At 48.3% G+C, this 27,015-nt stretch overlaps 8 protein-coding genes across 8 annotated transcripts, besides 5 other annotated features; 4 read left to right on the top strand and 4 right to left on the bottom strand.

The window, feature by feature from the left end:
• Positions 1-148: 148 nt before the first annotated feature.
• Positions 149-176: a microsatellite.
• A 6-nt stretch (positions 177-182) lies between these two features.
• On the bottom strand, positions 183-1,739 carry FPSE_09258 (uncharacterized protein; the record flags this gene model as incomplete). The annotated part of the gene is made up of 3 exons (XM_009262375.1): positions 183-830; positions 894-1,172; positions 1,239-1,739. 3 exons carry the CDS (start codon positions 1,737-1,739, stop codon positions 183-185), a joined length of 1,428 nt encoding a protein of 475 aa, XP_009260650.1.
• Positions 1,740-2,826: 1,087 nt separating this feature from the next.
• FPSE_09257 (uncharacterized protein) lies at positions 2,827-6,023 on the bottom strand (the record flags this gene model as incomplete). Its single annotated transcript, XM_009262374.1, has 2 exons — positions 2,827-2,933; positions 2,990-6,023. 2 exons carry the CDS (start codon positions 6,021-6,023, stop codon positions 2,827-2,829), a joined length of 3,141 nt encoding a protein of 1,046 aa, XP_009260649.1.
• Positions 6,024-7,593: 1,570 nt separating this feature from the next.
• FPSE_09256 (uncharacterized protein) lies at positions 7,594-8,871 on the top strand (the record flags this gene model as incomplete). Its single annotated transcript, XM_009262373.1, has 1 exon — positions 7,594-8,871. The coding sequence occupies one exon, from the start codon at positions 7,594-7,596 to the stop codon at positions 8,869-8,871; it is 1,278 nt and encodes a 425-aa protein (XP_009260648.1).
• A 288-nt stretch (positions 8,872-9,159) lies between these two features.
• On the bottom strand, positions 9,160-10,241 carry FPSE_09255 (uncharacterized protein; the record flags this gene model as incomplete). Its single annotated transcript, XM_009262372.1, has 2 exons — positions 9,160-9,597; positions 9,654-10,241. The coding sequence occupies 2 exons, from the start codon at positions 10,239-10,241 to the stop codon at positions 9,160-9,162; spliced, it is 1,026 nt and encodes a 341-aa protein (XP_009260647.1).
• Positions 10,242-12,578: 2,337 nt separating this feature from the next.
• FPSE_09254 (uncharacterized protein) lies at positions 12,579-13,148 on the top strand (the record flags this gene model as incomplete). Its single annotated transcript, XM_009262371.1, has 1 exon — positions 12,579-13,148. One exon carries the CDS (start codon positions 12,579-12,581, stop codon positions 13,146-13,148), a length of 570 nt encoding a protein of 189 aa, XP_009260646.1.
• A 652-nt stretch (positions 13,149-13,800) lies between these two features.
• On the bottom strand, positions 13,801-15,492 carry FPSE_09253 (uncharacterized protein; the record flags this gene model as incomplete). Its single annotated transcript, XM_009262370.1, has 1 exon — positions 13,801-15,492. The coding sequence occupies one exon, from the start codon at positions 15,490-15,492 to the stop codon at positions 13,801-13,803; it is 1,692 nt and encodes a 563-aa protein (XP_009260645.1).
• A 4,074-nt stretch (positions 15,493-19,566) lies between these two features.
• Positions 19,567-19,601: a microsatellite.
• Positions 19,602-21,657: 2,056 nt separating this feature from the next.
• Positions 21,658-21,681: a microsatellite.
• Positions 21,682-22,025: 344 nt separating this feature from the next.
• Positions 22,026-22,064: a microsatellite.
• An 8-nt stretch (positions 22,065-22,072) lies between these two features.
• On the top strand, positions 22,073-22,795 carry FPSE_09252 (uncharacterized protein; the record flags this gene model as incomplete). The annotated part of the gene is made up of 1 exon (XM_009262369.1): positions 22,073-22,795. One exon carries the CDS (start codon positions 22,073-22,075, stop codon positions 22,793-22,795), a length of 723 nt encoding a protein of 240 aa, XP_009260644.1.
• Positions 22,796-24,956: 2,161 nt separating this feature from the next.
• On the top strand, positions 24,957-26,847 carry FPSE_09251 (uncharacterized protein; the record flags this gene model as incomplete). Its single annotated transcript, XM_009262368.1, has 6 exons — positions 24,957-25,055; positions 25,103-25,447; positions 25,502-25,721; positions 25,779-25,861; positions 25,912-26,696; positions 26,838-26,847. 6 exons carry the CDS (start codon positions 24,957-24,959, stop codon positions 26,845-26,847), a joined length of 1,542 nt encoding a protein of 513 aa, XP_009260643.1.
• A 79-nt stretch (positions 26,848-26,926) lies between these two features.
• Positions 26,927-27,015: a repeat region.

Below are 27,015 nucleotides of genomic sequence, written 5' to 3'. Positions count from 1 at the left end.
TAATACATCACTTGGCTCACCGCTCGGCCTCGCTCGCTTCTTGTCAACAGCTCCTCTTGTATTGGAAATACAATAGCAAATATCATGTGCTGTATGCTTGTACTGTGCTGCCTCGACCTGCGGGGCGGTGAACCCAGTCAACAGTAAAGGTATGGTATGGATGGTATGGTATGGTACACATGTTAGACCTTGATCTTTACCTGATCCTTCATCCCGTCATGCAAGCAACTCAAATCGACCTCCCATCCAAATCCTAGATCTGCAGATAGTGTCTTTCGCCAGAACCAAAAAAATGAGCATCCAGCACCCCCGTTCATTTTGCCCATCCAAGTGTTACCCGAAATCAACTTAGGGCTCTTGCTCTGCGCACCCACGTCCTGGGCCATCAAGTCCCAACCCTTGAGTAGCGCCGTCATCGCCTCGTAGGCATCCCCCTTCGACTTCGCACTGCCGTTCAAGTTAGAGGTGTCAAAGTTATTCATGCACATCTCACTGTACTGGCGCTCAGCTTGAGTGTGCTCGCCGTCGTGTTGAGAGCTGAGCTTGGTTTCCTTGGTGCGGAAGTTCCAAACGCTCTCCCGAGGCAGGAGCATGCTGGCGCTTAGACTGTGCAGTGGTGCATCGCCCACTCGCTGAAACTGAAAGTCGCCCGCATTGTCGAGATGATCAAAGAATGCAACCTGGTTAAGGCTGCGGAAGAAAGCGAGTGATCCAATCTCGAATGATGGGGAGAGACTGTTTCCATGAATGTCAGCTAGCCAAGATGCAAAGCACTCGCTAAGCCAAGATGATCTCTCGCCTTCATCTTGGGCTCCGGGAACCTGAGACGCCTGGTTCTGCAAGTCAATAGTCTCCGAGTGACCTCGATCGCTGGGGCGGCTCTCCTAGATGACCCGCGACCTCAGCTTGTCATTGCCCTCGTCAACCAAGTCTTCAAAACCGTCATCCAGTGGGCCAGATTTCATGAGGAGGCCTGTGACGTTCTCAATAAGCCATGCGACATCGGCTTCCCTGTGGAGCAGCTCCGGATGTTTCTCAAAGAAGGACTTGATTCGGGGAGAGAGCCGAGACAGATTGGCCTGACCAAAAAAAGCTCGGCTAGACCCGTAGGCGATGCCATTGTCCCGCATAAAGCGAAAGACATCGAAAGGGATGTTTTGGGCTAGCTGAGCCTGTATGAAATCAGCGCCTGGTTGTCTGCCATGTCTCATAAAATACTTAACCGACTGTGTACTTACGCCTGGATCAACTTTGAGAAACCATTCATAGTCCTGGAGGCGTTGCTCTTTGGCAAAGGGAGCCGAGATCCATCGGTTCATCTGGTGGATATTGGCGATAGTCTTGAGGGTTGCAGAGCTTTTATCCAGGCTGGCATCCTGAGACATGGAATGCTGGAACGAATCAACCCATCTTGGGTCGTTCCAGTTCTCTTCGGGAATGACCTCGAAGATGCAAGTTGCGTTGGTAGCGTTGGAAACCGAATCCTTGAAAGCCTCTGGGAGATCCTGGATACTGAAGAAGACCCAATCATGGAGATAGTCGTTGTTAAACTTGTCATCGAACTGCTTGATGCTGAAAAGCGTAGCGTTGATGTCGTTATCCTTAACCAAAGCCACCAAAGCTGCCTTGATCGGAGAATCAGCAGACAAAGACAACGCAGATCCAAACGCGATGAGAGTGAAGTAAAAGAGAGCAAGTGTCCCTGCCCACCAGAGAGTGGAACAAGGGGCCTTTGCCATGATGAAATAGGGTAGGTTTCTCAGATGTTTTGATCAGGTATGGGATGAGTGATGTGAAGTGTCAAGGGTTACAAGGATGAACAGACCAGGACGATGGCTGACCAGACGGAAAACAAGGTGAAGAAACGGAACTATGGCGACAAGGAAGTAAGAAAGGAATGTAAAGGCACCTTAGGTACCGGGAAGAAGAACTACGTCTCAGACGTGCGAAAAGGGGCTTGTTATTGTTGTCGGTTCAAATGTTAAAGTAGATGGATGGAATGAATCAAAGGATGATGAATAGGAACAATGAATGAGTCGGTAGGATGGGCGAAAGACAAAAGAGCAAAAGAGGGGCAGAATATTGTTAGCAAGTCTATCATTACCTTAGGTATTGTGTCCTCAGGCGATAATAAGTAGGCAGGAAGATGCGAGTTGGCAGGTGATTCAATGTGCAGGTGGCAGCTGCGAGCAGTGCAATGCCAGTTCAGATCCACTCGCCTAACTTGAGCCTCAGATTATGAAAAGAGATTATGAAAAGGCAGGCGAGGCGGGCGGGAGCTCCTTCAATGCTCTCGACCTACTTGCTCGGAAGAAATGATCCGAGCCACCTTTGAAAAACAACAATAGCGTGGGGGTGGTGATGCACTCATTTGCGTACTGACGATGCCATCATCGCCATCATGCTCGCTCGTCTGCAAACAGCATCTATCCCATGTGACCATTCCCCACGAGAAAAAAAAAGACTTGGCTCTTTTGTGTGACCAACAGCAAACTGGAAAGAAATAACAAAAAAAGATAACGATGTGTCGAGAAATCACTTCACTCATGCAGCAATGGTATTTGCCATCAACTTCACCAATCAATACACTCTTCAGCATAGCACGGCATGGTTGTGATTGCATGCCCTCATTAACCAGGCGTTGTTTCGTATCAACCAGCACCAACGGTGATCTATCGCCCGTCCCCCAAGTTCGCACCGCTTAACTGTCCCCAATAGATAAGCCCTCAACGCCAAGTTTGTTTGTTAAACAAGAAACAATTCCCGCCTTCTCCCTCCTTTTTCGAGAGGGAGGTCGTACTATAATGATACAACCCTAAAATCAACTCAAGCCTCCACGTCCATCTGCTCGACATCTACAGGGCCGTCCTCTAGGCTTATGTCGAGTACCTTTGCGTATTGTAGAGTAAGTCGCTGCAGCTCTCGGTATTTACCTGGCGTATGGTTAGCTCATATGTATTAGCGCGGGTATGCTGTGCCCGGCACTTACCAAGAATCATCACTACATCCTTAAGCAGCTCCTTACGATCCCATCCACATAGATCGCCCTCTTTGCTGAACCAGCCGTGGCCGTCGTCGTCTTCCTCTTCTTCTTCGTTCTCCTCAAGGATACCTCCGAGAAGACTGTTGAGGAGCTCTTCAACCTTTACCCTTGCTCCCTCAGCGCCCAATCGCTTGGCATAGGTGAATAGATAGAGACGGAATTCTTCCCGTGCTCCCAGTTGCAAAGCACCAGCGATTCGCGTTTCCAGATGGGCTATGCTGACGCTGCTCTCCAGGTTCTCGGCTTCCTTACGCTGCACAACCATCTTAATGATACGTTGCAACCCATAAGCTCTACCCTTAAGAAGAAACTCGTTGGTTGTGTGTCGTTCGAGGAACGGTATGATGCCGGACGAAACGGTGGCCTTGGTAGATTCCTTGCCCTTGCCCTCTTTCGAAGCTGGACCAACAGCTGTTGATTGCAGGGCGGAGATGGACGAATCGTTCGAGTTCCAGTATTGTGAACCCACGGCCCACCAAGCTTCGCTCAGACGTTGCCACGTGAACATCTCCCGGGCGTAGTAATAGCCGTCACCGTTTGTCAGGGTCACAATAATATGACCGGTGGAGTTGAGGTGAGCAGAAGTAACACCTGGTCCAGGCGTCGCACTGTGCTGATTTAACGAGGTTGTGGCAATGTCCAAGATCGGCCCCAGTGACACTGGAGGGCTGGGGGAGGACTGAGTCTTCAAGTCCCAGACGTGAGCGAGGCCAACGGCCGTGATACATAGCAGCCAATGACCGCGAGCTTCCAGGATGACAGGCTGTGACTCCAATATGATGGGAGCCAATAGCCTTCTGCCAGCAGGCGTCCAAGTATGAATGGAACCGTCTTCGCAAGCAACAGCCCAAAATTGTTTGGTCGCCGTCACTAGTATGATGGCTCGAGGGAGCCACTCTTCCCAGATAAGTGCGCCTCTCTTACTCACCAGAACGTGCGAAGGATCTCTGGGGTTCGGGTCGTTCTTGGCCTCGAGGATTATGTTTTCGGGAGTTTTGGATGCATCCTCCAGCGAGCTCTCGCCCTGAAGTATTCCTCTGTCTAGAGGTCGAAGCACGTGTGATCTGATCTTTGGCACAGCCAGCCTTACCTGTGCAAATGCAATAGAAGGATTCATAACCGCCGGCCTGAGAAACTCGGGTGTCGGAATAACACCGTGCTGTACAGACACGAGTGCCGCTGGCTCAACACCGTCGTGTCCGTTAGTAACGATAGTGGTAGGTCCTGTAGCTGCGCGCTTGGAAACCGGCTCCTCCTCCTCTTCAGCTTCGCCTAGATTAAGACGCCTTTTGTTACCAAGTAGCATGGCGGCGATGCCTCCCTTAGGCAGTCCGTCAAAAGGCTTGGCCAAGTCAAGAGTTGTTTGTGGCGCATCATTCTGCGCTGCCTTATTGTTGCTTGTTGTTCCAACTAGTTGAGTTTGCGGCAGAGATGACGTGCCTGTCCCCGATGAAGACACCAATAAAGGTGCCACTCGCTTTTTGCCGTCCTTGCCAACCGTGACTCGAGACTTGAGCTCTTTGACGCGCTGCGCTGTTTTGTCGGCCGCCTCTTCTGGCTGCTTTTCTTGCTCTTTCTCCGGCTCCTTGTCCTTTTCTGCCTCAGATTGGCCATTTGTAGCGGGTTTTGATGTGGGTGCAGTAGTCTTGGTGCCATTCGTGACAGGTGTCGACTCCTTGGTAGAATCGGGGAGATCGCCCATCAAAGCACCCATCCTTGATTCTACAGCTCGCGACTCTCCTGCTTTGCTCTGGTTCTCCAACATGAGACCATCCACATCTTCCGCGATACCCATCCCCTTTCTTGATGCCCCGTACTTTTGCAGTGCTTTGTCGTTTTCCTCGGGCTGCGCCACCCAGCCGAGTTCTCCTTCACTAAATTTAGCCACCACAATGCTACCGTCCAGACTTGAAGCAAACAGCGTCTGGCCATCAGGAGTCCACGCCAGGTCAGATACTGATTTGCCTGCCAGGTCTTGGAGAATAACCACAGGTCTAGACGTATTCGTGTTCCAAATACTCAGCGTCTTGTCTTGACCAGCGGAAGCAATCACTGTCACAAGCGATGGCGACTTATCGTCGACGCTTGGGTCTGGCTTGCTCGTGTGGAAAAGTCGAGGTGAAAACATGCAGACTTCTGTTGGAGCCTCGTGGCCGATCAGGTTGATCTCACTATCCCATCTCGTTCGCTCGATGATAGCGACAGAACTGACGGGTCCGTTAACGGCGTTGGCGGCAGCGATGTGATTTCCGTCGGGAGACCAAGAGCACCTTCGGAAGTAGGTTGTCAACGGAGAGCTCTTGAATGGAGAACTGATAGTGGTCTCGAGAACAAAGTTGTTAACCATGTCGTGCTGAGTCGCATTAGGCGCAGGAGAGGTGAATCTGAAGATTTTGATTGTTCGGTCGTCGCTTGCCGTCGCAAAGAATTTGTTTGCAGGGTCAAAAGTGATTCCCTTGACGTGACTTTGATGCGCTGGCAGCGTCTTGAGCTTTTCAAATGTGTGCCCTGACCACACAACAACCTTTGAATCGAGCCCAACTGAGACAAGTATCGAGGAGTCGTATGACCAAGCAAGATCCTGAACATCATTGTCGTGGCCAATTAAGCGCTTGTACGTCTTCCAATTCTCGATAGGCGGAGGTTCGTTGGTGCCAAACGTGGCAGCTGGGGGGTTCTTGTCGAGGTGGTATACGCAGATGATCTTGTCGTCGGCTCCAGAGGCAAGGTAGCGGCCGTTGGGAGAAAAGCGAACTGAATGAATCGTGCCGAGATGGTGGCTCATGTGACAGAGCTGTCGCGGCTTGTTGTAGTCTGGCGTGTTGGCATTGTAGATGGATTCAGTTGACCAAACCCGCACGTGTCCGTCGCCGCCTGCTGTCGCAAGTCGTTTGCCGTCTGGTGAAACATGACAGCTGTAAACTTCAAAATCCTTTTGCTCGCCGCAATGGCTCAGCCATGAAGGCTTGATGATGTGCATTATGGAAAGCCGAGCGGCATGCCCAGGGAGCAATCACGTCGGAGTTGGAAGGCGAGGATATGTACAATCGATAATTTTTCAGCTTTTGTTTTGACCGCAATCAATTCGAATTCGGTGCGATTTGGCTCGGTAGGCGAGAGGAATGATGTGGTTCAAGGTAGTGCTGTTGGTAATAAATTGACGACTTTGATAACGTTGAGGGTTGTTCAATTAATTTGGAGTCAACGCGCGCGCAGTCGCGTTTTTGGAGCCCACCTTGAAGGCCGGGGTCAACTTGGGCTTGTTTCCAGGTCAGCTAAAAGCTGACTGACGAACTAACTACCAACAGCGGGGAGAACAGAAATGTTTGCTCAGATTCGTCCAGATTAGGGCCAGTAGTTTGCTACTTTATTTCTTACAGCATGACAGGGGATTCTAGGGTTTACGGTGCCGGTTTGTTCGTCATAAAACAAACATCTAAAGGATCAAAGTTTCAAGCACCTAGCAATGAGCAGGCAGAGAGTTTCGTAAGTTTCAGCGGATGGCATCAAGCTTTCTTTCCATGGTTTAGATGTAGCTTGAATGATTGGCCATGTCGGATTAACTTTAGTACGGCAGGCCAGGTTCCCTTGCTTCCATTTCCATCTTCGTGTAAGTCAACTAATTCTCACCGAGTCGTCTTTGTTCAACACATTTTAATGGAACAATGCTACGATAAGACTCGTCAATCAATCACGTTGCTGGGTTTAAACAGCCTGAAAGGTGGGTTACCAACAAAATCGAAGCTACCACCACAACCGATATCACGAGACTGTCGACTGCTTCTCCACGACTCACAGGCCAATATGATTTGAGTTTCTTGTCCAATCTTCACCCCTCGCTATATGTCAAAACGTTGGATGCATGGATCGCCCTACTGCTACCCTTAAAATCACACGTTTTGGACCGGTCAGAATGGGCCTGGGAGACAAGTACTACTCCACCTCTTCTCAGACCTTTCTGTGCGGTATGCACTATAACCCATAAACCAGATGCCATCTGGTTGGCACATGGAAAAAAGGCATCATGATCACCCTATTCCCCCATGCTTTGTAAGGGCTGGGCAGTGCCGGTCGGTGGCCGGTGCGTTATGGAGCTGCGTCAATTGTTAAAAGCTTGTTCGGTATTAGTAGGTTCTAACAATGCCTACCTACCTACACAGCCAAGTCAAAGTTCTCTTCGCAGCCTTGATCTGCTATTTGAGTTCTGACCGCCCTTCGGTGAACAATAACTAACAAGTTCAATGTAACCGGTGTTCTTATTATTTGACCGACACACTAATCTTTTAACAACGACCATTTCAACCTTTTGAATACACCTACATATAAAGACGTGAGAAACAGCACCATTGTTCTCTATTCTTCAACTCTTTCTCTTTTGTTCAAAGATGCAAGTCTCTACTGTAAAACATGGCCCTTTGCGGGCTCAAGTTTCGTCTGTTTGCTCACCAACATCGTTTTTACTACTGCTGAAAAACTATCACAACACTCAGGCAGACATGGATTTTCCTTACAGAGAAGAACTTCCTGCACATTTCGACTCAACCGTCAAAATGTCGGCCCTCGATTCGATCTGCGTTGGCATCGAGCTGGAGTTTATGGTTGCACTGCAGATTGCGGACACCAATCCTGCGTGGAACGAGACTCGATGGGCTTGTCCCTCTTCGCCGGAGGCTTATATGGGTCTCGTGATGGGAGACTACACAATCATTAAGCCTCCAGTCATCCACAAGGTTTGCGACACAATCGCCAGCACCGGTGTTGCCGTCTCGTGCGACTTTTGCCAGCCTGAGCCCTCAGACCCTGTCCAGCTCACTGGCACGTCAGTTCTCCCGCTCACTGGTAATAGCGGAGACATTCGAGTATGGAATCAGGGGGTAGCTACGGACATGGCCGGGCCAGTCCAAAAGACCGACACTTGGTTCGTCGTCCCCGAGATCCATATTACCAAGGACTGCGTTAGTAAGTCTGGAAAGACACCTTCTGACAAGTACGACTGGTTCGGAACTGAACTCAACAGCCCGATTCTCATCCGTCCTGAAGAGTTCAACCAGGGGCTACCTACTCTACGAAAGTGCCTCAAGGCAGTGCAGGCCAACATGATAGTTGGTCTCAATTCTGACTGTGGGTTTCACCTTCACGTCAACGACGCTGGCAACATGAAGCTCGAAACAGCCCTGCGCGTTGCCAGCTTGGTTTGGTTGCTCGAGGACACCCTGCTGTATCCGCTGTGCCATCCATTCCGCTCTTCTTCCCCTTTCTCAGCACGTATCAGTGTTGAGTCCAAAATCGCCCACGAAGATGGAGAGCCTTCGTTGATGAGCGATGGTGAGGCGTTCATCCATGTCCTCCAAGAAGCCATGACACAACTGAGCTGGCGTAAGAAAGTCGACAAACGCCTTCTTGGAGCCATGAGACGTCTGTGGTCTGAGCCCAACCTCGTTAGTCTCGGGGTAGCGCTCCGCAAATTCGATGAAGGCGACAAGCACACAACGACTCGATGTGCGCTGGTGGTGACCAAGTACGACACCCTTGAATTCCGATACCCAGAGTCCATGTTTGACGTTGACTTCATCGCTGGCTGGGCTGACCTGGTGCGACACTTGTACGCGGTTGCAATGAAGCCTCAGGCCGAGTTTCATCAGATCATTTGTCGCGTGTACGAACTCGTGACTCGTGATCAGGTGCCCGGATGGTCAGCTATGATGGGGGCGATTGGGTTCCAAACAGATGTCAGTATCTGGCAGCGACGTCTGAACGAGTACCAAGGCAGCCTGAGTGACCTTGACATGCAAGGTGTTCTCCCAAATTCGGGGATCGTCGGGCTGTAATCTCGGTGTTTGTTTTTGGCGAGATGTCGATTCAGGTTTCCGTCAAGAAAATGTAGCATTCTCGTTGGTAGACAGAATGCGGATAAAAGTGCGGACTGGCCTCAGGTAGGTAGTCAAAGAATTTGGGACTTGGAGTTTGGGCTGGGGTAAGTAAAAATGAATAGATCTCTTATGTAACTATTGGTAGCAAATCAATCGACTTGTTACGTACAAAAAATAAAGAAAAAGAAGAAATAGACTCGCTTCGTGATACCATTTCCCATTTGCTGTTTGTCTCGCTTGTTGAATTCAAATATTGTGATTTAAAGTGTCGTCTGTTGGTTCACCACGCCCTCCTCCTTCAGGGTCTAGCTTTCTCTGGACCTCCATGAGCGCCTTGGCCTCATCTGTACCACTCTTATCGACTTGACTCATCAGCTCAGCGTCGGTGTCTCGCACAGCATCTGACCTGGCTTTCCAGCCATGCCAGTCAACGACGTTGCGGGCGGCCATATTCCAGGCGCTCGCGGCGGCGCATACAATGTTCATCTCATACTCAAGGATACGACGATAGAGGTTTAACAGGGTTTGATGGAGGTGCGGTTGCAGACGTTGGAACTCGGTGAGAGATGTCCACGATGAAGGATGGAGTGCGCGATGTAGTGTCATGTAGTGGGGAATGGCGTTTGTGATATGGACAAAGCCTTGACGGATATCTTCGTGCCGGAGGAGAGGATCAAGAAGTAGCTGGTGATTTAGTTAGCGTTTTGATTCAGTGGGTTGGAATTGGCATTGGATCCTACAGGTGTTAGAGAGCAGAAACCCGCCCATGCGATGGCGGCGCTGGGCTGGTCGTCTAATAATGAAGCAATAATCGACCTCGTCTGAATCACATATTCTCTCGCCTCGCCATCACCCGAATCTGTCTGGGAAACTTCCTTGACCTCGCGCTCCAAACCAGACTTTGCAATCATCATCATCAACTCAGCCCTCCTATCGCCATCCGTTGGTAGACCATCACCGTTTCCATTGTGACCCGGTCTTAGTGAGTCAGGCAAGGCGTGTGAAATGATATTTTCGTATGCAAGTACAAGACTAGAAGATGTGTGGTCTCTCCTGAGCACGTCGTAAGCTGCATTCCATAGCTCAAGGTCGTGGACGCGTTCATCTTCCTCGGAGGCTGAGCCACGACGGCTGTTCCGTTGGCTGTGTCTGCCAATGTGTGGCAGGGGACATGATGAGGATTCTCGAGATGGGTTTGCGGTTGATGAGGGAGAAGCTGAAGAGGATTCGGGTGGTGGGGGATTTGAGTGGCGTCGGATCTTGCCGACAAGATGTTTTATTTTGCTTCCCACATTGTGAGGGGCTGAAGGTTGAGAGGCAGTTTTCATGATGACGAAAGGGCTTTTGAAAGACTTGAACAGTATAAGTGAGGATGACAAGAGAAGGAAGAGAAGGATGGAAAAGAGTTTTGAAGAGGATGGAAATTTACAAATGATAAGCACACGAGACCAAGAATTGGATTTGATTGACTATCGAATGATTTCCTCGTTCACTCATTTTTTCCTTTCACCTGACAATTTTCTGTTAGTTAATATCCATTCCTTCGGTACATGATGACGATGATATCAGGTATTGGCACCAGAACTGGGCCCCGCGGTTGTCAACCCCAACTAAGACATGGCAGCTTGTCCGGGTCTCGGGAATCGAGTCAAGCAACGGTGAGTTGAGTTACACCGAATAGCAGTGGGAAAAGAAGGGGTCCTCAGGTCCTGTAGTCCTTGGCCGACGTTCCGAGCAAATGGACACAAGCCGATGATCACCGTTCCTCCTTCATCATCGTGCCTAGTAATCATTAATAACGGCCCTTCTTTTTTAGGGGTCACATGCGCCAACCGTAATGTGTGTCAACTTTTCAGGTTTTTTTGCTGTTTGTCCTTTGTCTATCGTTGCTTTTACGTGGAGCCAAGACTGGAGCCAAGAAAAGGACCCCGAGATTTTGTTGAATGACCCCATAATGGGGTATATACGGGCTTAATAGACTACATGAGGGAGGGTCGAGTGATTCAACAGCTACCTACATACATTAATAAGTTATCTATTTCTCAATGGTGGTTGGTATCAATCGAGAGAATTGAACCAGAAAGAACTGAATATAAAAATCGGGCTTTTCACATCCAATTCAATCCATCTTCCGGGCAAGACGTATTCGTGGTTGCCTTGTAAAAGTATATAAAAAAAAAGATCCACGGAAGAATGAAGTCATATTCAACTCCCGTCGGCCAACAAAAACATAATCGGTCGGCAAATACGTGGTTGGTCAATGCTTCTCGCGTCATCAAGCTCCCTAGATCGGGGGCAATGAACCGCTGAGAGTGCTTACAGGGTAGTGGGGGGCGGAGGGGGTTTCCCACTGAAGCGTCACTCTACTCCACTGTCGGGCCGGGGGGATTACAGCAATTGAAATGCTGGAGAAGACAATAACTTTCTTTCATCGTGAAAGTTGCATCGTACCATGTAACATGGAAGGTCTTTTAAACTTTGCAAGGGTAACTAACTGTATTATGGGGAGAATGAATTATGGTTGTATCAAGACCAACTACATGTCAGTTTTTGGCTTCGACTGTCGTTATGTACCAGTAGCTGGTTGGTCAAGCATGCAGGAACGCTGATCTCAACTCGATGCGAGGCTATATTGTGTTATGCGCAAGGTATCTGGCCAAGGCAGTGCATATGGAGCGTTTCAAAGGTGAAGATATTGGCAAAGATGAACAAAGACAAAACAAGTCCCAATTCGTTTCCACCAAAGAAGATTTACATACATTTCTAACCCTTGAAAGTGCTCAGATATCTCAATTACTCAGATATAAGCTATGACCTAATCAGCCACTAACTGAAACAAAAGGAATCATCGCGAATATACTATCATTTGATTTAAAAATAGTCATCCATCATTTCTCATCTCTACATAACGCTCATATGTTTTCTCGTTCATTCGTCATCTGGTGTGGCTGCATAAATGCAGCATTAAACACGAAACAACCAGCCTGGTCCATAAACCTATCTAGACAAACACCAAAGGATCCTCCTCCACTCAGTGATCATCGCAATTTAATAGAGCCCGCTGCAGCTATCAACGGCCGTCAACATGACCTGGTGAGACATAAAATCCAATATCAATGAAGTATCCAGTGCGGTAATTTTTTCCCGGTGAAAATATTGTAGAGTCTATTCCTGAGAATACATCCTCTTGCAGAGAAAAGAAATAATAATCATCATCACCAGATCTCCGTAGTGATCCGTGTTTCATACTCGTCCACTCTACTTGAAACTGTCTGATCGCTCATCAACCGGCATTTCCAGAGTCACCTGCATCTCAAACGTACCTAGCCATCTCAAATAATTCGTTTCCCGCCCTCTTCTTTTCTCTCTCTTCCCGTTCAACTGCCGTTGAAACATTTCGCTTTCTAAACAAGAGCTTGCTCTGTCTCTTCTCTCTTCTCTCGCCCGCAGCGCGTTGCGTTTCTTTTCTAGTCACTCGTTTAACAATATCGGTGTTGATCACCCGCTGGCCCGTTACACTTCTTTGAATCACTCACAATCGACTTGTGTGTTTATTTTCTCCGCCATACGATTCTCATCGCCATTTTTCCTCTCCACCGAAATACTTCCACAAATCAACATCACGACCAAGAAAAAGGAAAGAAAAAAAGCAACAACTACCGAAAATGCGTTTCGTCAACCTCATCACCGTCTTCGTTGGTCTCGCTGCCGCTGCGCCTGCGCCTGCTGTTGCACCTGTTGCTACGCCCACTAAAGATGATATGATCGCCGTCACGACTGCAGCTCCTACCGCCTCTGGTGATCCCGTCACCTACTGGTCCGCCAGCCCTGAATCGGTCAAGGTCTGCGATGAGGACACCTACGTCGGCCGCGAGAGCCCCAAGGAGATGAAGCGTGCCAACTACCGCGACTGCGCTGCACTGCTCTCCAGCTTCGGATCCCGCAACGGCACTTTCTTCGTCCCCCGCGCTTGTGAAGACGACGGCGAGTATGGCCTCAAAGACGGCCACGTCGACATCGTCAAATCTGGCTCTTGTGCGTTTTCCGTCCGCGCCGATGCGGGATTGATGGTTGGTGATGAGGACATCGTCTGGATCATGCGAAAGGCCGTTCTCAACAACTCTGATGGTATGGAGATGGCAGCTCGTGGTTCTGTCCAGTGTAAGCCTGAAGAGGGCAGGAGGATGGGTGGTCTCTACTGGGAGATCCACGGGATTGAGTCAACTGGTTATTAAACGGGGTTTATCTTATTCTTCTTAGGTGGTCTTGATGATCATCTGTTCTGCTCTTGTGAGCTGGTTGCGGAACTGGTTTAGGGATGAAATAGTTCTGAATCTGTCTTCATGACTACATGCGTTGTTTATGTGCGATACCCAATTTACATACAAAGATTGGCAATCAATGAGATTGTCAATATCAAGTACATGAATACTTATACTTCATCTGATCCATCATCGTCTATAATCGTGAGCCATCTTGTGTAAGCATACCAGAAGAGTGTCAAGTTCATCAGGCAAGATTCGCATCACAAGTTATATTACACATCCTGTCGTTAAGCCCGGACTATGACGATAATCACTCTCAGCACTAATTAATCAGAAATCACTGTAACAGTAACATGGTTCATCTCAAAATAATTAATCTATCGTAGTATTAACTACATAATGCCAGGCCCTGGTGTATCCTTCACCCTCTGGCAACCCATCCATGCACGTTTCATCCGTGCTCTCTATAAGCACAATACACATCATTATAGTCCCCAACTCCATAGTAAAACTCGTCCTGTAAATTCAATCAGGACGTTGTTAATGGTGTTGTTCTTGTTGTTACACGACAACTGGTATGTATCATCAGTTGTCAACCCTTCATCTCTGACTCTCGGTTTTATCAGCGGCGGTTCATTTCGATCTCTCGCTTCTTGGCATTGATCTTTAACAAGAGTAGGTGAGCTCGGTCCAGACGCTTTAGTCTTTTGGCTTCTTCCGCAAGCTTCACGCGGCGATCTTCGCAAACCTCCTCGATGGATCGGGCTTTGATCAGTGCCTGTCTGGCATCGCCGAAGATGTTCTTGATCTTGATTCTGTAGTCGTCCGCTTCTCCCGACATGGCGCGGGAGATGGAGCATCCTGATTTGGCCGCTTTGTTAATCAGGTTTTCAATTCGGGCCAGCAGCTCCTCGACGCCATGCTGTTGCTTCAGGATGGCCACTGCAGCATTCTCGATGGCGGGTATGTACTGGGCCATGGCGGCCTTGATGCGGTCTCTCTCAGTCAGAGTGGCATTGCGCTTCTGGGTTCGGGGTGACATTGATGGGCCATCAGATGGCTCATCTGAGGGCTCGGGGATAGGTAGAACGATGCCGGCTTCTTTGAAAGAGCCGACCTGTGTGCGGAGTTCTGTGACTTCGGCTGTGATGTTTGCGATTCTTCGCTCGATGGCATCAAGAGCGGAGTAAACCCACTGGGTTTTGGTAGGGACGATAGAATGGATAAACTTAGCCTCATCGTCAGCCTCGGCTTTGTGCTCCTCGACTTCCTTGAACTTAGGGGAGCGGGGTTGGAAGCGGAGCTGCATTCGTCGCCGGACGTAGGCATTACGTTCGTTGCTGTCAGGTGAGGTGAAGGAGTACTTTGTCTCTCTGGTGGGCTCTGGGACTCCGACGCCATCAGCACGGAGCTTCTCTGCAGATTTAGGTGATACTGCGACATATGAGGCTCCAGGAGGCTTGTTGGATTTGGGGCTAGGTCGTCGTCGGCAAGGAGTCAGGTCAGTAGATGATGAGCTGGAAGAGGATGTAGTCGAGGGTGTAGGGGCCCGGAAGCAGCGTCCGGGGCTGCTTCGCCATGGTGGGTTGAATGGGATTCTCTGGAGCGAAGATCCCGTGGGAGGTGTAGATACTTGGTAGCGTCCCTTGTTGGTCTTTGGGGACTGGGTTGTGTCCGATGATGAATGTTTGAGGATGCCTTTGAGCGGCTTAGGGGGTTGCTTGGTGACCTTGGTGTCGTAGATGAAGAGGTAATAGTGTAGCTGAAAGAGAGCAACCGCAATGAGCAAGACGATAACTCCGCTGAGGGAGTGGACCGACATGTTGTAGATTAGGACGATGAAAGAGCAAGCGAAGTTAAAGATGGCGCAAGTGATGAAAGTGCCGCCGCGGAAGAAGAGATGCTCGATGTAGTATGAGGTAGCCAAGACCTGATGGGCAGCCCACACTGGATCGTTGTAGGCATCAACAAGAACGTCGCAGATCACAAGACCGATACGGTAGCAAACGTGAAAGAACCAGAAAGTGATGAGAGCTCCATAGCTCATCTGGAACACAGTAGGGCATGCCTGGTACTGCTTGATGATCCACTCAGTCGCCTTGTTGTAGTGAAGAGGATCACGGACGATCATGCAGAACCACTCGTTGATGATGGTGAGGATGGAAGCCAAAAAGGTGAAAGACCACGCGATAAAGGTAAAGATGGCAGGCCACTGCCTCACAAGTCGCTGGAAGCCAGTGTCTTGATCTTGGTAAAGTTTGTAGTTGGGGAAGTCCTTGGGATCATACCCAAGGGGCTTTCGAAGCCAAAGCATGTTGGCGGTGATTGAGAGTAACCGAAGTTGGTGATAGATGGCAGTGAGTGATAAAGTGATGAGGGATGAAAGATAATTTTCCTGATCAGGTAGCGGTGGAAGAAAATTAGTGGTTTGTGAATGACTGAATGTTCTGAACAGTTGGTTTGTGGGGGGATGTTACTGTGAACAAGAGGATGAAAGAAGTCAACTGCAGAGATGAGAGAGAGAGGAGAGGTGCAGCGTTTGTTGTTCACATCAAGCCATTGCTGGGGGGATGCTTTATTTTTTTCGCGTTTGTAAAAAGTGCGACTAAGATCTGTCTGTGACAGCTGCATGGCAGTGGCAGTCGGATGGAAACGAGGGTATTCACATTTGGAGGTGCCAGCCAGCAGTGACTTGCAAGGCAGCCACTGCTTGCCTGCCTGAGCATCTGCGCACGTACAACTCAGGTGAACTGATAGGAATTATTCTATAGATTTATTTATCTTTATGCCGGCCTTGAATGAGACCTTTGAACCTTTGATAATATGCATTTGCAGCCAACACAACACTCTGTGATACACTATCGCACGATAGCAGAACACACGAGAAAACACTCAAATAGTTGAAAGAATGCATATACTACTAAGAAATCAAGTCTCTTTTGTCATCCATGCGCGCAGTTACTCTGCAAAGATGGGATTGCCCAACAATGCTCGAGCCTGTGTAACTACAACTGGAGGGGAGTCTTTGTTTTAAATCATGAATTAATGAGCAACAACGGTACTCCAGCTTCATCATTGCATCATTGCATCATTGCATCATTGCATCATTGCATCATTGCAATGTAAAATAGTTATTGTTAAACTGTTCTCCTATTATTTAAGAAATGATGCCGAATATCTGAAATTCGTCTATCAAGTCACCAACTCGTACAGCTAGCTCAGACTCACAAATGGGCATTCGATGAATTCTGCCAAGAGTCAGGTACACCGTATTTTCCTGAAGAAACATCTTCAACCCAAGTTTAATCTCTAGAAATTACTAGAAGAGCTTGTTTGTGGCTTCTACATACCTCAACTCGACTCATAAAGCTAACATATCAACACTAACTCTGACATGTACGTCCGGGTCGGAGCTCAAGAGCCGAACCACATCACGAAGCCGCCGTTGACATGGCCGATCTTTACGGGATCTTGATGGAGTGACGGGAAGGGGCGTGTCCGATATTTATCGCATATACTGCCAAACTGGCATTTGAAGAGATAGCTTGTATCCGCTCGGAGAATTTCCTATATCTTGAGAGTTGCAACCTACCACACGACACTCTACCACGATTCCCCATGGCATATCGTTTTTGGGACTAGGACTCCAGATGAGATGCCGGTTGGCTTCTGGAATCTTGCCGCCACCAATCTTGAGATTTCCGAAAAATGATAGTACCAGATGTGACGATTCTTTGGAACTCAAAAAGCTATATAGTGCACGCTAATTACCAGATCCTGGGGTCCCGGATCCGCGTGGCAGTTGACAAGAACCAAGGGGATGGTTTTATCACTGCCGGGGACCATGGCCAGGTTGCCTAGATGGGGTTGATTTGTGTTGATCATGTTGGACGTGGAGGCGTGCTTGGCTCACGGCTGGCAAAGGTGATGGTTAATCTGGCTTGCATAAACAGCCCTAGCCTCAGTCTGGGTAGAAAACGTCTTGTTGCTGTCAACACCTCTTCAACTGTTCAACTTGGCTAAGTAAGAACGGGTATGGGGAATACTGTCATTGACAGGATACAAGACAATATGAGTGGAAATCCAGAAGAACGGACAATAGGATCAATGGCTTAAATGTGGCGACCAAAGAAGCACAACTCATCCTCAATAAATGGACATGTGGTTGATTTATGTCTTTACGGGCACTAATGGTAAGGCTGGTCTCGGAGTTGGTTCCTGAATGAGAAGTGAGAACAAACAAACCCATACCTAGAGTAGACACAACAATAGAAACACAATATCACTTCTATTGTCTCGGAGTGCCAAGGCCATTCAAAGTTTGTACTGGTTGCAATTGCCTATTCATTTACTCATGAGAGTTTTCACACATTCATAAAACAGACTTCAGCCACCTTCCCCTCCATATCGATGAATGAAGAAACAGTCTTCTTGGCAAGTGTTTAGTGAACAAGAATGAATGATGAAAGTCATTACTTGCTTTTTGGTAACACCGCATGGCAATTTCCATCATTACCAGACATGACAGCAAGCCTGGGCTTGATGGCTTCTCAAATTTGTCTAGAACTTGAAGCCTCTTCCGCAATCTCGGCTCCCAGTATAGTACCGGGCTCACGGGTCTCATCAATGTCCCGGTAAAGGGGATTTGGGTAAGCATTACGCATCAGTATACATTCACTAGTTCTGGTGGTTGGAATGTGGCTGCAACTTTTGACTTTGAGAGGAGTGAAAAGCGGTGGTCTAGTGCGCATCCACAGAACAGAAAGCAGAATAGACTCTTGATGCAAGAAAGTGTATACGGGCTTCCATCGGCAGAACTAATTTCCTTCTGGACGTTCCACGGCGGAACCGCAATTCAAGGTAAAATCCGCCAGAGGTAGGTATGTGAAGAAGAACCTTGAGTAAGCAGCGAGTTAACGTAGAAGCTTCCATCGAAGAAATCCAAGGGCAAAAAAGGAAGTGCGTTCGAGTTTCATGTATGTGGGCGCTCCGAGGAGAGCCTTTACTGTTACTGGAAGCTGCTTTGAAGAATTGCAAGTGGTCAGAGTTAATTAAACTTAAGCTTCCAGTTGCGGTCCGCGGCATAGGCTTTTACGATTACGGTGATAATGAAAATTCGCTATTCGCTCTGCATATGGACGGATGCGAGATGCGTACGAATAAGGATGTCTAACTAATATCGAGGTGCAATAGTTTAACCACCGGTAGTAGGGTGGGATACAGCCTTGAAGACAACAAGCGGCCGAAAGATCAAAGACAGACGCCTCTGGAATATAGAGTATAGATTCAACAGTTTTCTAGTCTGTTAGTGGAGTTGATATCTTGGCCTAATCTGATCAGATAGCATCTGAAGCTATAGTAAACCTACCTAGGAATGGATACCATGAAATCATCGAGGTTGATTTAGCGCAAGGCAAAAGACAAGAGTCTAGACACTGGACAGATGGGGATCTAACAAGCTAATTGACTGTTGATCGACCCTTCTAACGCCGTTGGTTTACATCAAAGGTTAGATAATCGGCCAACGGACCAAGACTAGAGACATCCAGAGCTTCAAGCTCACCAGGTACGTGCAGACATTGCCTTAAGGCGGTGAACAAGCGAGCGAGTCAAGTACCACATTTTGTTCTGTACGTATCTTTCGAAACGAATAATAAACAGACAGACGGGGCTGCGCCGCGATGGCTTTATTTAACTTCAGTCGTTCACGGCTTTTTGACAAGCACGAGGGTACTCTTGGCATTCAGTGTTACTTTCGGAATCACAGAGAATGTTCTACCTTTGGAATCATAATGATAGTGTGCCTTGTCGGGGCGATAATAATAGTAAAAGAATACGGTTCAATGATACTTGCTGCGTGGTTCCGGGTTCTTGGAACCGAAAGGAATGCTGCCTTGCCCTTGCTTTTGGAGTCTCGTCTCATCTTGTTCGTCTTGTTTCCCCTGCACTGGTTTGTTGTCCCGTTGTGCCGCCGGGAGAGAAGCCGACCTATCAACTGTATATTTCAAGGGTTCATCTAATCTCGAGTCGAGTGATGCGATGCCCCAACCGTGCGAGATAGAGGCAGCAACATTGGCTGACTGCGTATATGTGTGCGTGCGTGCGTTTGTGTGCGTGACCATCCGTGCTCCCACCCCCTTAGCCATCTCTCTATTACCTAGCCTTTCTACGGGCCGGTCGAGATAGATGGACACTAGCCAGGGCGAAGAGGCATCCATTGGACGGGAACGAATCCAAAGATGAGATACAGTACCCATATCTGCTGGCCTTCGCACGGGCGGGATCGTACAGTAGGTACGGATATTACTGCAGCGGAGACGGATACTGCCACTAACTAATGACGGGACAAGAACGGACGGGTTAACGGAGCGCTTCATATGTCTGTCCATCTTGTCTTGTCTTGTCTTGTTTCCTCTTTTCTTGACAGTACAGTACATGACAAGGACTGAGACACCTAGCCAATGAGACTGGAATACTGTACCTGTGACAAATAATAGTTGATGTCTTGTCTTGTTTCGCTTCTCTCGGCATTCGCGGCGGCTTCAATAGATTGGCAGAACGCGTACGTCAACCAAGGCTCGGCGATGAAAAGCTTTCGCTGGTATTGCATCGCATTGCACCCAACAGGGCGAGCAACGAAAAAAACTAAACAAGGAACATTGCCGCGCATTCCAACTGCCAAAAGAGCTAACCCGTTATCCGACAATCAAAGACATTAGCCGGAAGCAAGCCAAGCCCTAGGCTTTTAAATTTGACCCAACAAGATCTAGTGCGCTGCTGATCATCAGGGACCAGAGGACAGGCGGATGGACAGCCTGCCAAACGTTGACAAGACAACTAATTAACTAATTGACAGTCTTGGTGGTACTGTGGGAAAAGGAAATAGCCGCTTCCACCTATGATGGTCTGATAAATGAGGTGCTGTTTGACGGCACGATTTTGCCGTTTGTCTCGACTGATTCACGGACTGACTGACTGATCATCATGAAGCATAGATCCTCGTGAACAATACCTTTATAGGTAGGTGATAGATACTAGGTGCCTACTGCACTGCACCGCACTACACAGTACAGACAGACCCGAGAGAGTGAAACAGGTACCTGACATTGGCTGTCGGCAGACAGGGATTGCCCCGTACCCTCATACCAAAAGGTTCAGGTAGCGAACTGATACATCAACCCGCACGCAAGGGGGATTTATCCTATTGGGTCCATATTGTTCCCGCGCCAGGTGACTGGATGGAGGGTACGTAGCAAGGTTCTCGGCCATTCATTGATTTTTCCAGGATGAATGAATACGGATTCATATGCCGTAACAGCACAACGTATGCGCAGGTATTACCTTGGCTGAGATTGCAACGAGGATTGTGCCGACACCGTTGTGACTAAATTGGAAGAAGCCAAGCAAGTCAAGCCAGACTAAACCGAAGCCAAAACCGAAGCTTGATTGATGGAGGATGCGAGACGTCTCGTCTCGTCTTGTCTCCAGTTTCTGAGGAGAATTCATCTAGTGGGTACCAGAAATGGAAGTTGGCCTCCAAGCTCCAGACTACAAAAAATAAATAAACAAAAAGCAACGCCTAAGCAGTATCAACTGACTTATTAATTTCGTCTCTTATGCCTACAGCAACCAGCTTTTGTTTAGGTCCGTTTTCTCAATGATGACACGGATCCGCTCTGGGCGTTTTTGGTAGATGCCCGCAATTAGTGCATCTCCGAGGTAGGTGCCTGCCCGCCTAGCCTGTAGGCCTACTGCGCTGAACTGCGGCGCTTCACCTTTCCATGGCTTTCAGCCCACCTAACAAACCCCTCCCCGCCCTCCAAGTAGGTGTCCTAGGCCTCTCTAGTGGGGGGTGGGGAGGGCCCTTTACCTGAAGTGATGGAGCTGAACGGAGCTGGACTGAAAGGGACGAATGTCATCCATCAATACAATAAAAAGCAAACATTTTCAAGTCATGGCAACAGAAGCAACGCAACGGATAAAAAACATGCGTTTCCCCTTCCCCTTGATTTACTCTTTCCCCCTTCCCCTCATTGCAAATCTCTTTTGATCGTCAACAAGGACCCGCGAACTTCCGAAACAGAAATCCAACAAGCACGGCCTGGATTTCCCACCTGTTCTACTGTATCCGTATCTACGGAACCTAAGGCCTGACACTGAGCGGGTTGCCTACACTCTTGGACGCTACCGTAAACCAAGACGTACCTGAATACAGTGCCTTAGTTGGGTTAGCCACTACGGATACCTCTCCCGTATCGCCAAAATAGCCGCGGATCCTCATCACACACACACCCCCCAGTCTAGTAACATCCATCCATCACAAGTAAGCGACCTCCCAACCAACCAACCTTACGGTACCAAGCCAAGCCAAGCCCAGAGCCAGGGTTTCCCTTTCGATCCAACCTACCCATTCTCCATCTCATCTCATATCATATAATCCATATCCATACCCATCCATCCGTCTGGGTTACAAGCAAGCAACCAAACCAAACCAAACCAAACCCCTACCATCTCTAATTTTTCTCGCCTCGTCTCGCTTCGTTACTCATCTCAACACTTCCCTCCAAACACTATTTTACCCTTTCGGTATTGCACATCTACTAAAACCAAGTACCGACGAGTTGGACTCTCCCAGCTTTATAAACAAGGTTTCGACGTGTTTGTGCACAAGCCTGCATGCGCCTGCATAAACATCAAGATCTTATTATAGCAACAACCTGACACACGGACTGTCTTGTTTGCTCCTCAGCCGACCAGCAACCATTCCTATACATATTATTCTCCCTATCCCACCATTCGACTCGCCACATTCGACTACTCCTCTCAATATCTGGCCAACCTCCTGACACAACAACAACAACAACTACAACTTACAACACAACAACACCGCAACGATGCTTCGAGGAACCACTTCCACCGGCCCCAAAGTCCCCCTCTTCGGCAACCCCAAGAGACGCAAGCAGAAGCAGCAGCAGGAGCAAGAACAAAAGGACAAAGAAGAGAAGCTCCGTCAACAAGCCCTTGAGGAGGCCGAATTCGCAACAAAGGCCGAGACATCAGACTTCCTCCTCTACTACCTTGAGCGATCCCCCTTCAAGGACCAATGCGACCAGATCTCCATCGCCTGGGAGAACCTACCCAGCCTGAGCGAGCTTGAATCTTTTGCACGCCTCGATAAGACCGCCGGTACACAAGCATGCCGTCGTCTCTTCAAGGCTGTTGTCATCTGGGATGACCTTGGTCTCGACCTCTGGGAAACCCTCAACAGCACCTTTCGCCCTGAGTCTGACGAGGAGGACAGCGATGATGACTTCCTCGACCAGATCCGTGAGGAGCCTTGCGGCTGGGACAGCCCCAGAAGATCACGCTCCCGCGCCAGCTCAAGAACATCCGCCTCCGATACGCAAGCATCTGAGCGCTCTCGACAGGTCTCAGCCGACCGTCAAGACAAGCGAAGTGGCAGCCGCGACTCGCGCAAGACAACTGCAACAAGAGATCAGAGCCTCAACGGCAGAGCGCCTCCCAGGAGACCTATGGGTCTTCAGGGCGGTATGATCAGCGAGTACTACGACAGCCCTTCGCGGTATCGCGTACCCAAGATTGTGCGAGTGCTGTAAGCAAGCACTGAGCCAACTTATATTTATCCACAAACCACCAACACTACGAATCTCTTTTCTTTGTCTTTTTGTTTTCATTGTATTTCTCTATTTGAAAGCGGGAGTTACTCCATCAGGACTGCAAAGTGCGCAGCAGCCGCTATACTAGTCAACATATTTTGTCTTTTTGGTTTTCATATGTTTTATCTGAGTATTAGCAAGGCGTTTTGGACAATGGGACTGCAAACGGCACCGGACAATAACGGATTACGGATGGATACCACCATATTACTACAGCTGAGCAAAATTGCCAGTTATTTTACCACTAGTTACTTACACCACACCCAATGAACTCAAATTACCTATTCAACCAAAATTTCAATGTCTCGTAATCATGAACTTGAAGATGGTGATCGTCGTGAAAAAATTTGTTGAGCTTGGCTAGCTACCGTTTCCCCCCTGTCGCTTGAAGTCGCATGGCAGCTAGAGCTTGACAAGTCGCAAACTTTAGTCTACACCATCAACCAAGAAAGTCTTTAGCAGCGATGCTGTATCTTGCTGGATCGTCGCTGTTCTGACATCACATCAGATCTATCGTTGCAACATCGCGAGATGATCTGGTTACTGAGAAGCTATCGACGTCATGTGATCCCACTCGGTCCATCAACTGCCGCGGGATGATTGAAGAGCCGGTCCAAGAAGCCATGGGTAATTAATTGATTTGCATAGCACAGTGCAGAGTCACTGACGACGAGTAGAGTACCTATATAAGTTAGACTGACAGTTGGACCAGATCAGAGAGCAACGTCACGTACTGTCTACAGTGAGTGTGTAGCGTACCTACAGTAGATCCAACCCCGGTGAACCTTAACATGACTTGGATCCATACCATCAACATTCGATCCCGTCAATGATCGTTGGAGCTATTGTGTCTCATGATTTCATCGTCAGCAACTCTACTGTATCATCTTATGATCATCACATTCGCTCGCCGTATTCACAGTGACGCTCCCAAACTATATGCAGACATGCCATTGCTGTGCCTTTTTCTACCTGACTCGCCTCCCCATCCAAGAGTCATCACCTCGCATCTTGGCGTTGCTTAACCTGCATTTTTCGTTACAGTAGGGTACGTTCAATTTAACCAAATTCAGGAGAGCCAATTGGTTTTAGGTCTGCCTCAGTTAACTATCCGTGTTGTACGGATAGTGGGCTGGTCATAGAGTACTCGTTGGCTACCAGACAGTCTCCCCCCAATTTAGAAACAATTTCCAATGCTAACTAACTCCAGTATCCGCTCGCCGGGACCTGGGGGAATTATTCCTTGATCCCTAAAGAAAGCTCAGACGTGTCGATTCAGGCAGGGCTTGCTTGGCCTAGCTACCAGTAACCGCTTTGACGATTGAAATGATCACCCGCCTTGGGAGATGGTGGGTGATCTATGCTTTCAAGACAAGACCCTGCGTTTTTAGTGGTTGATGTACGTTGCTTGTTTCATGAAGACTTGTGTCGCGCATGAAACAAATGCTTTCAACACCAGAAGGGTCTCGGTCCATGATAAATTTGGCTTATGGTGGTCAAGGCTTTGCGAAACTGCACACACACAGGTCTTAGTTGATGACCAAGATGAGGGACAAATTCAGCTCGTTTGTATGATGCATTAGTAAAACAAAACAAAAACTATAACTTCCATCCACTAAGTAGAAAAGGTAACGTCTGATAGTAATTGAGGCTCGGAGATTGGAGGCTTCATACACCTTCTACCCATCTATTCAACACCATCAAATCTGAAACATGCCGGTTGTGAAAGTCGATGATAGTCTGCATGCTGCAGAGAACACCATAAGCAACGCTTTCCGAAACTTAAAGTTCTGTAGTACCTGACTCACATTCTTTACGGCGAGGGGAAGTATGCAAGCTGGTGATGCGATTTTCAAGCCATATCTGCTAGTTTCAGGGGGCCTTGACGCTATTTGTATCTAGACTTGAGAGGCGTTGTTTGAGGCTTTACACCAAGACGAAGGTTGGGGAGTCCATCGTAGAGATTCGCGAGATGGAGTGCTCCTTTTCCCCTTAGGCCGCTTAGCTGAAAGGGCTGAGATACGCTATTGAAGATGTTGGTGCTTGGTTCAATCATTCTCTTAATTTTGATTCTTTCCACTGTAAAACACACGACTTTATGATGAAGCATTTGAACGCCATATCGGTTATTGCTTTGTCTGGCTTAGCCATTGCAAGAGATGTTTCTTATGTGACCGATCTCGCGGTATTTGAGGCACTGGTATGGTTATTGACATGGATTGATTTGACCAAATACTGACTTTACAGGCTCCCTGTGTCTCCAGTGCGATCTCATACAATATTGCCAGACATACTCACTCGTCAATATGCAATGACTCGAAAACAGGGTTACAAGAATGTATATGCTCGACTCGTATGCATCAAGTTACCTCCGCCATCTCGGACGATATCAAGCATGGTTGCGGTTCCAGTGCGACAGAAGACATTTATAGCGCGTCCAAGGTGATGCAAAAGTACTGCAATCAGGACAAACACATTACGTTTCCCTCGCCGACAACAAATATCGTCGATGCATACATTACAGATTTACCCGAACTGGCATACATGCCCCCTTGTGCGCAAAGCGCATTGTCTTATGCTGTGATGAGAGTGGTAAGGTTCAAAGACTTTCTATAAGCACACAAAAATGGCAACTTACATTAATAGGGATCGGAGAGATGTCCCGAGGACGCCAAGTTGAACGCTCCTTGTGTGTGCAATAAAAAGGATGTTGTTCGGGATATTAACTTGACTTTGAAGGGCGCAGCCAAGCGCTCCTGTTCGAACGATGCAGATGTCACTTCAGCGGAGAACTTTTATAGTCATTTCTGTCTCATGAACGAGGGGAAGACATCGTTTCCATCACCAAAAAGCCCTCCAGGCGATAGTGAGTACCAGCAGACCCTCTCACTATATGAGACCGTCCTGACGTTTTGTCCCGCAGTGTCGTATTATATCACCGCTCTCCCACAGTTTAAGTCTCTAGATGAATGCGCTCGCAAGGGTCTTTCCACTGTTGTCATGAATGTAAGAGCAATGCCCAATTTGACAACTCCTTGACACTGACAACCACACAGCAAAGTTCCTGGCTGTGCCGCGGTGGGCCTCAAGAACTGGCTTCATGCGTCTGCATGAAGTCAGGGATGTATAATATTATATCCAGTAGCCTCACTGAGAGAGTCAGAGATCACTGTGATGATACACGCAGTGGCAATGCCACCGCTGCTGTCAACGCCTTTCGGTACTACTGCAGCGCTGCTAAAGATCTAGTCGTTGCAACTGTGACTGAGTCTATCTCTCAGTCTCATTCTACAGCCAGTTCTAGTACCCATTCAGCTACAGCGATATCCAGGACGACTAGCTCAGCCGGAGCAACTGCAACTTCGACCACTGTCACGAATACTGCAAAGGAGTCAGGCTCCGGTGACGAAGACGAAAAGCAAGACAACTTGAATAACAACGTCATACCAATTGTCGGAGGAGTTGTCGGAGCCGCCGTATTTACAGCTCTTGGTCTAGCTCTATTCTTTTTTATCAGACGAGAGCGCCGACGAAAGACTCGCGGAGAGCGACTTTTGGATGGCCCTCCTGAATATTCTAGACATATGGGCAACAGCGTCTCCATCCAAGGTTACAAACCAACCCCAGCTGTTTCACAATTGCCAACAGCTATGTTATCAAAGTCCAGATTTGGTGGGGGAAGAGATTTCCCGGGTTTGACTTCTGACCATGCGCCAACAGCTGAGCTCCAGGCACATCTTGCAAGGATGAATCCACCTCCGACATATTCACGGCAGCCTGGAACCCAGTCAGGGGCTTCAGAGTCATATGAAATGAGTCCAAGTTTTCAGATATCAAAAATGTGAGCATTGTCCTTTGGCGGATGTGTAGTGATGTCTTGAGACTGGCGTTGTAAGCAATTTGTTGGGCGGTGCAAGTAAAGGGGACCTTTGGTTGTAAAATGCCATCAGAATGTTCATAAATGAAACTAAAATACTTTTAGAGATACATAATGATAATTCACAGATCAAACCAGTTCCTTGATGCAAGTGATAGCATACCTAAACACCAAAAAAAAGAGACCGAGAGGCTAGAAAACATACAACAGCGGGGATTCGCTGGTCGTCACCGACCCAACTACTAATCCGCCCCTTACCAGCTTGACTAAGGGAGAGCGGACG

Source organism: Fusarium pseudograminearum, chromosome 3, assembly GCF_000303195.2.
Source record: "Fusarium pseudograminearum CS3096 chromosome 3, whole genome shotgun sequence".
Classification (NCBI taxonomy): Eukaryota; Fungi; Ascomycota; class Sordariomycetes; order Hypocreales; family Nectriaceae; genus Fusarium; species Fusarium pseudograminearum.
This window is presented reverse-complemented; position numbering and strand designations above follow the sequence as displayed.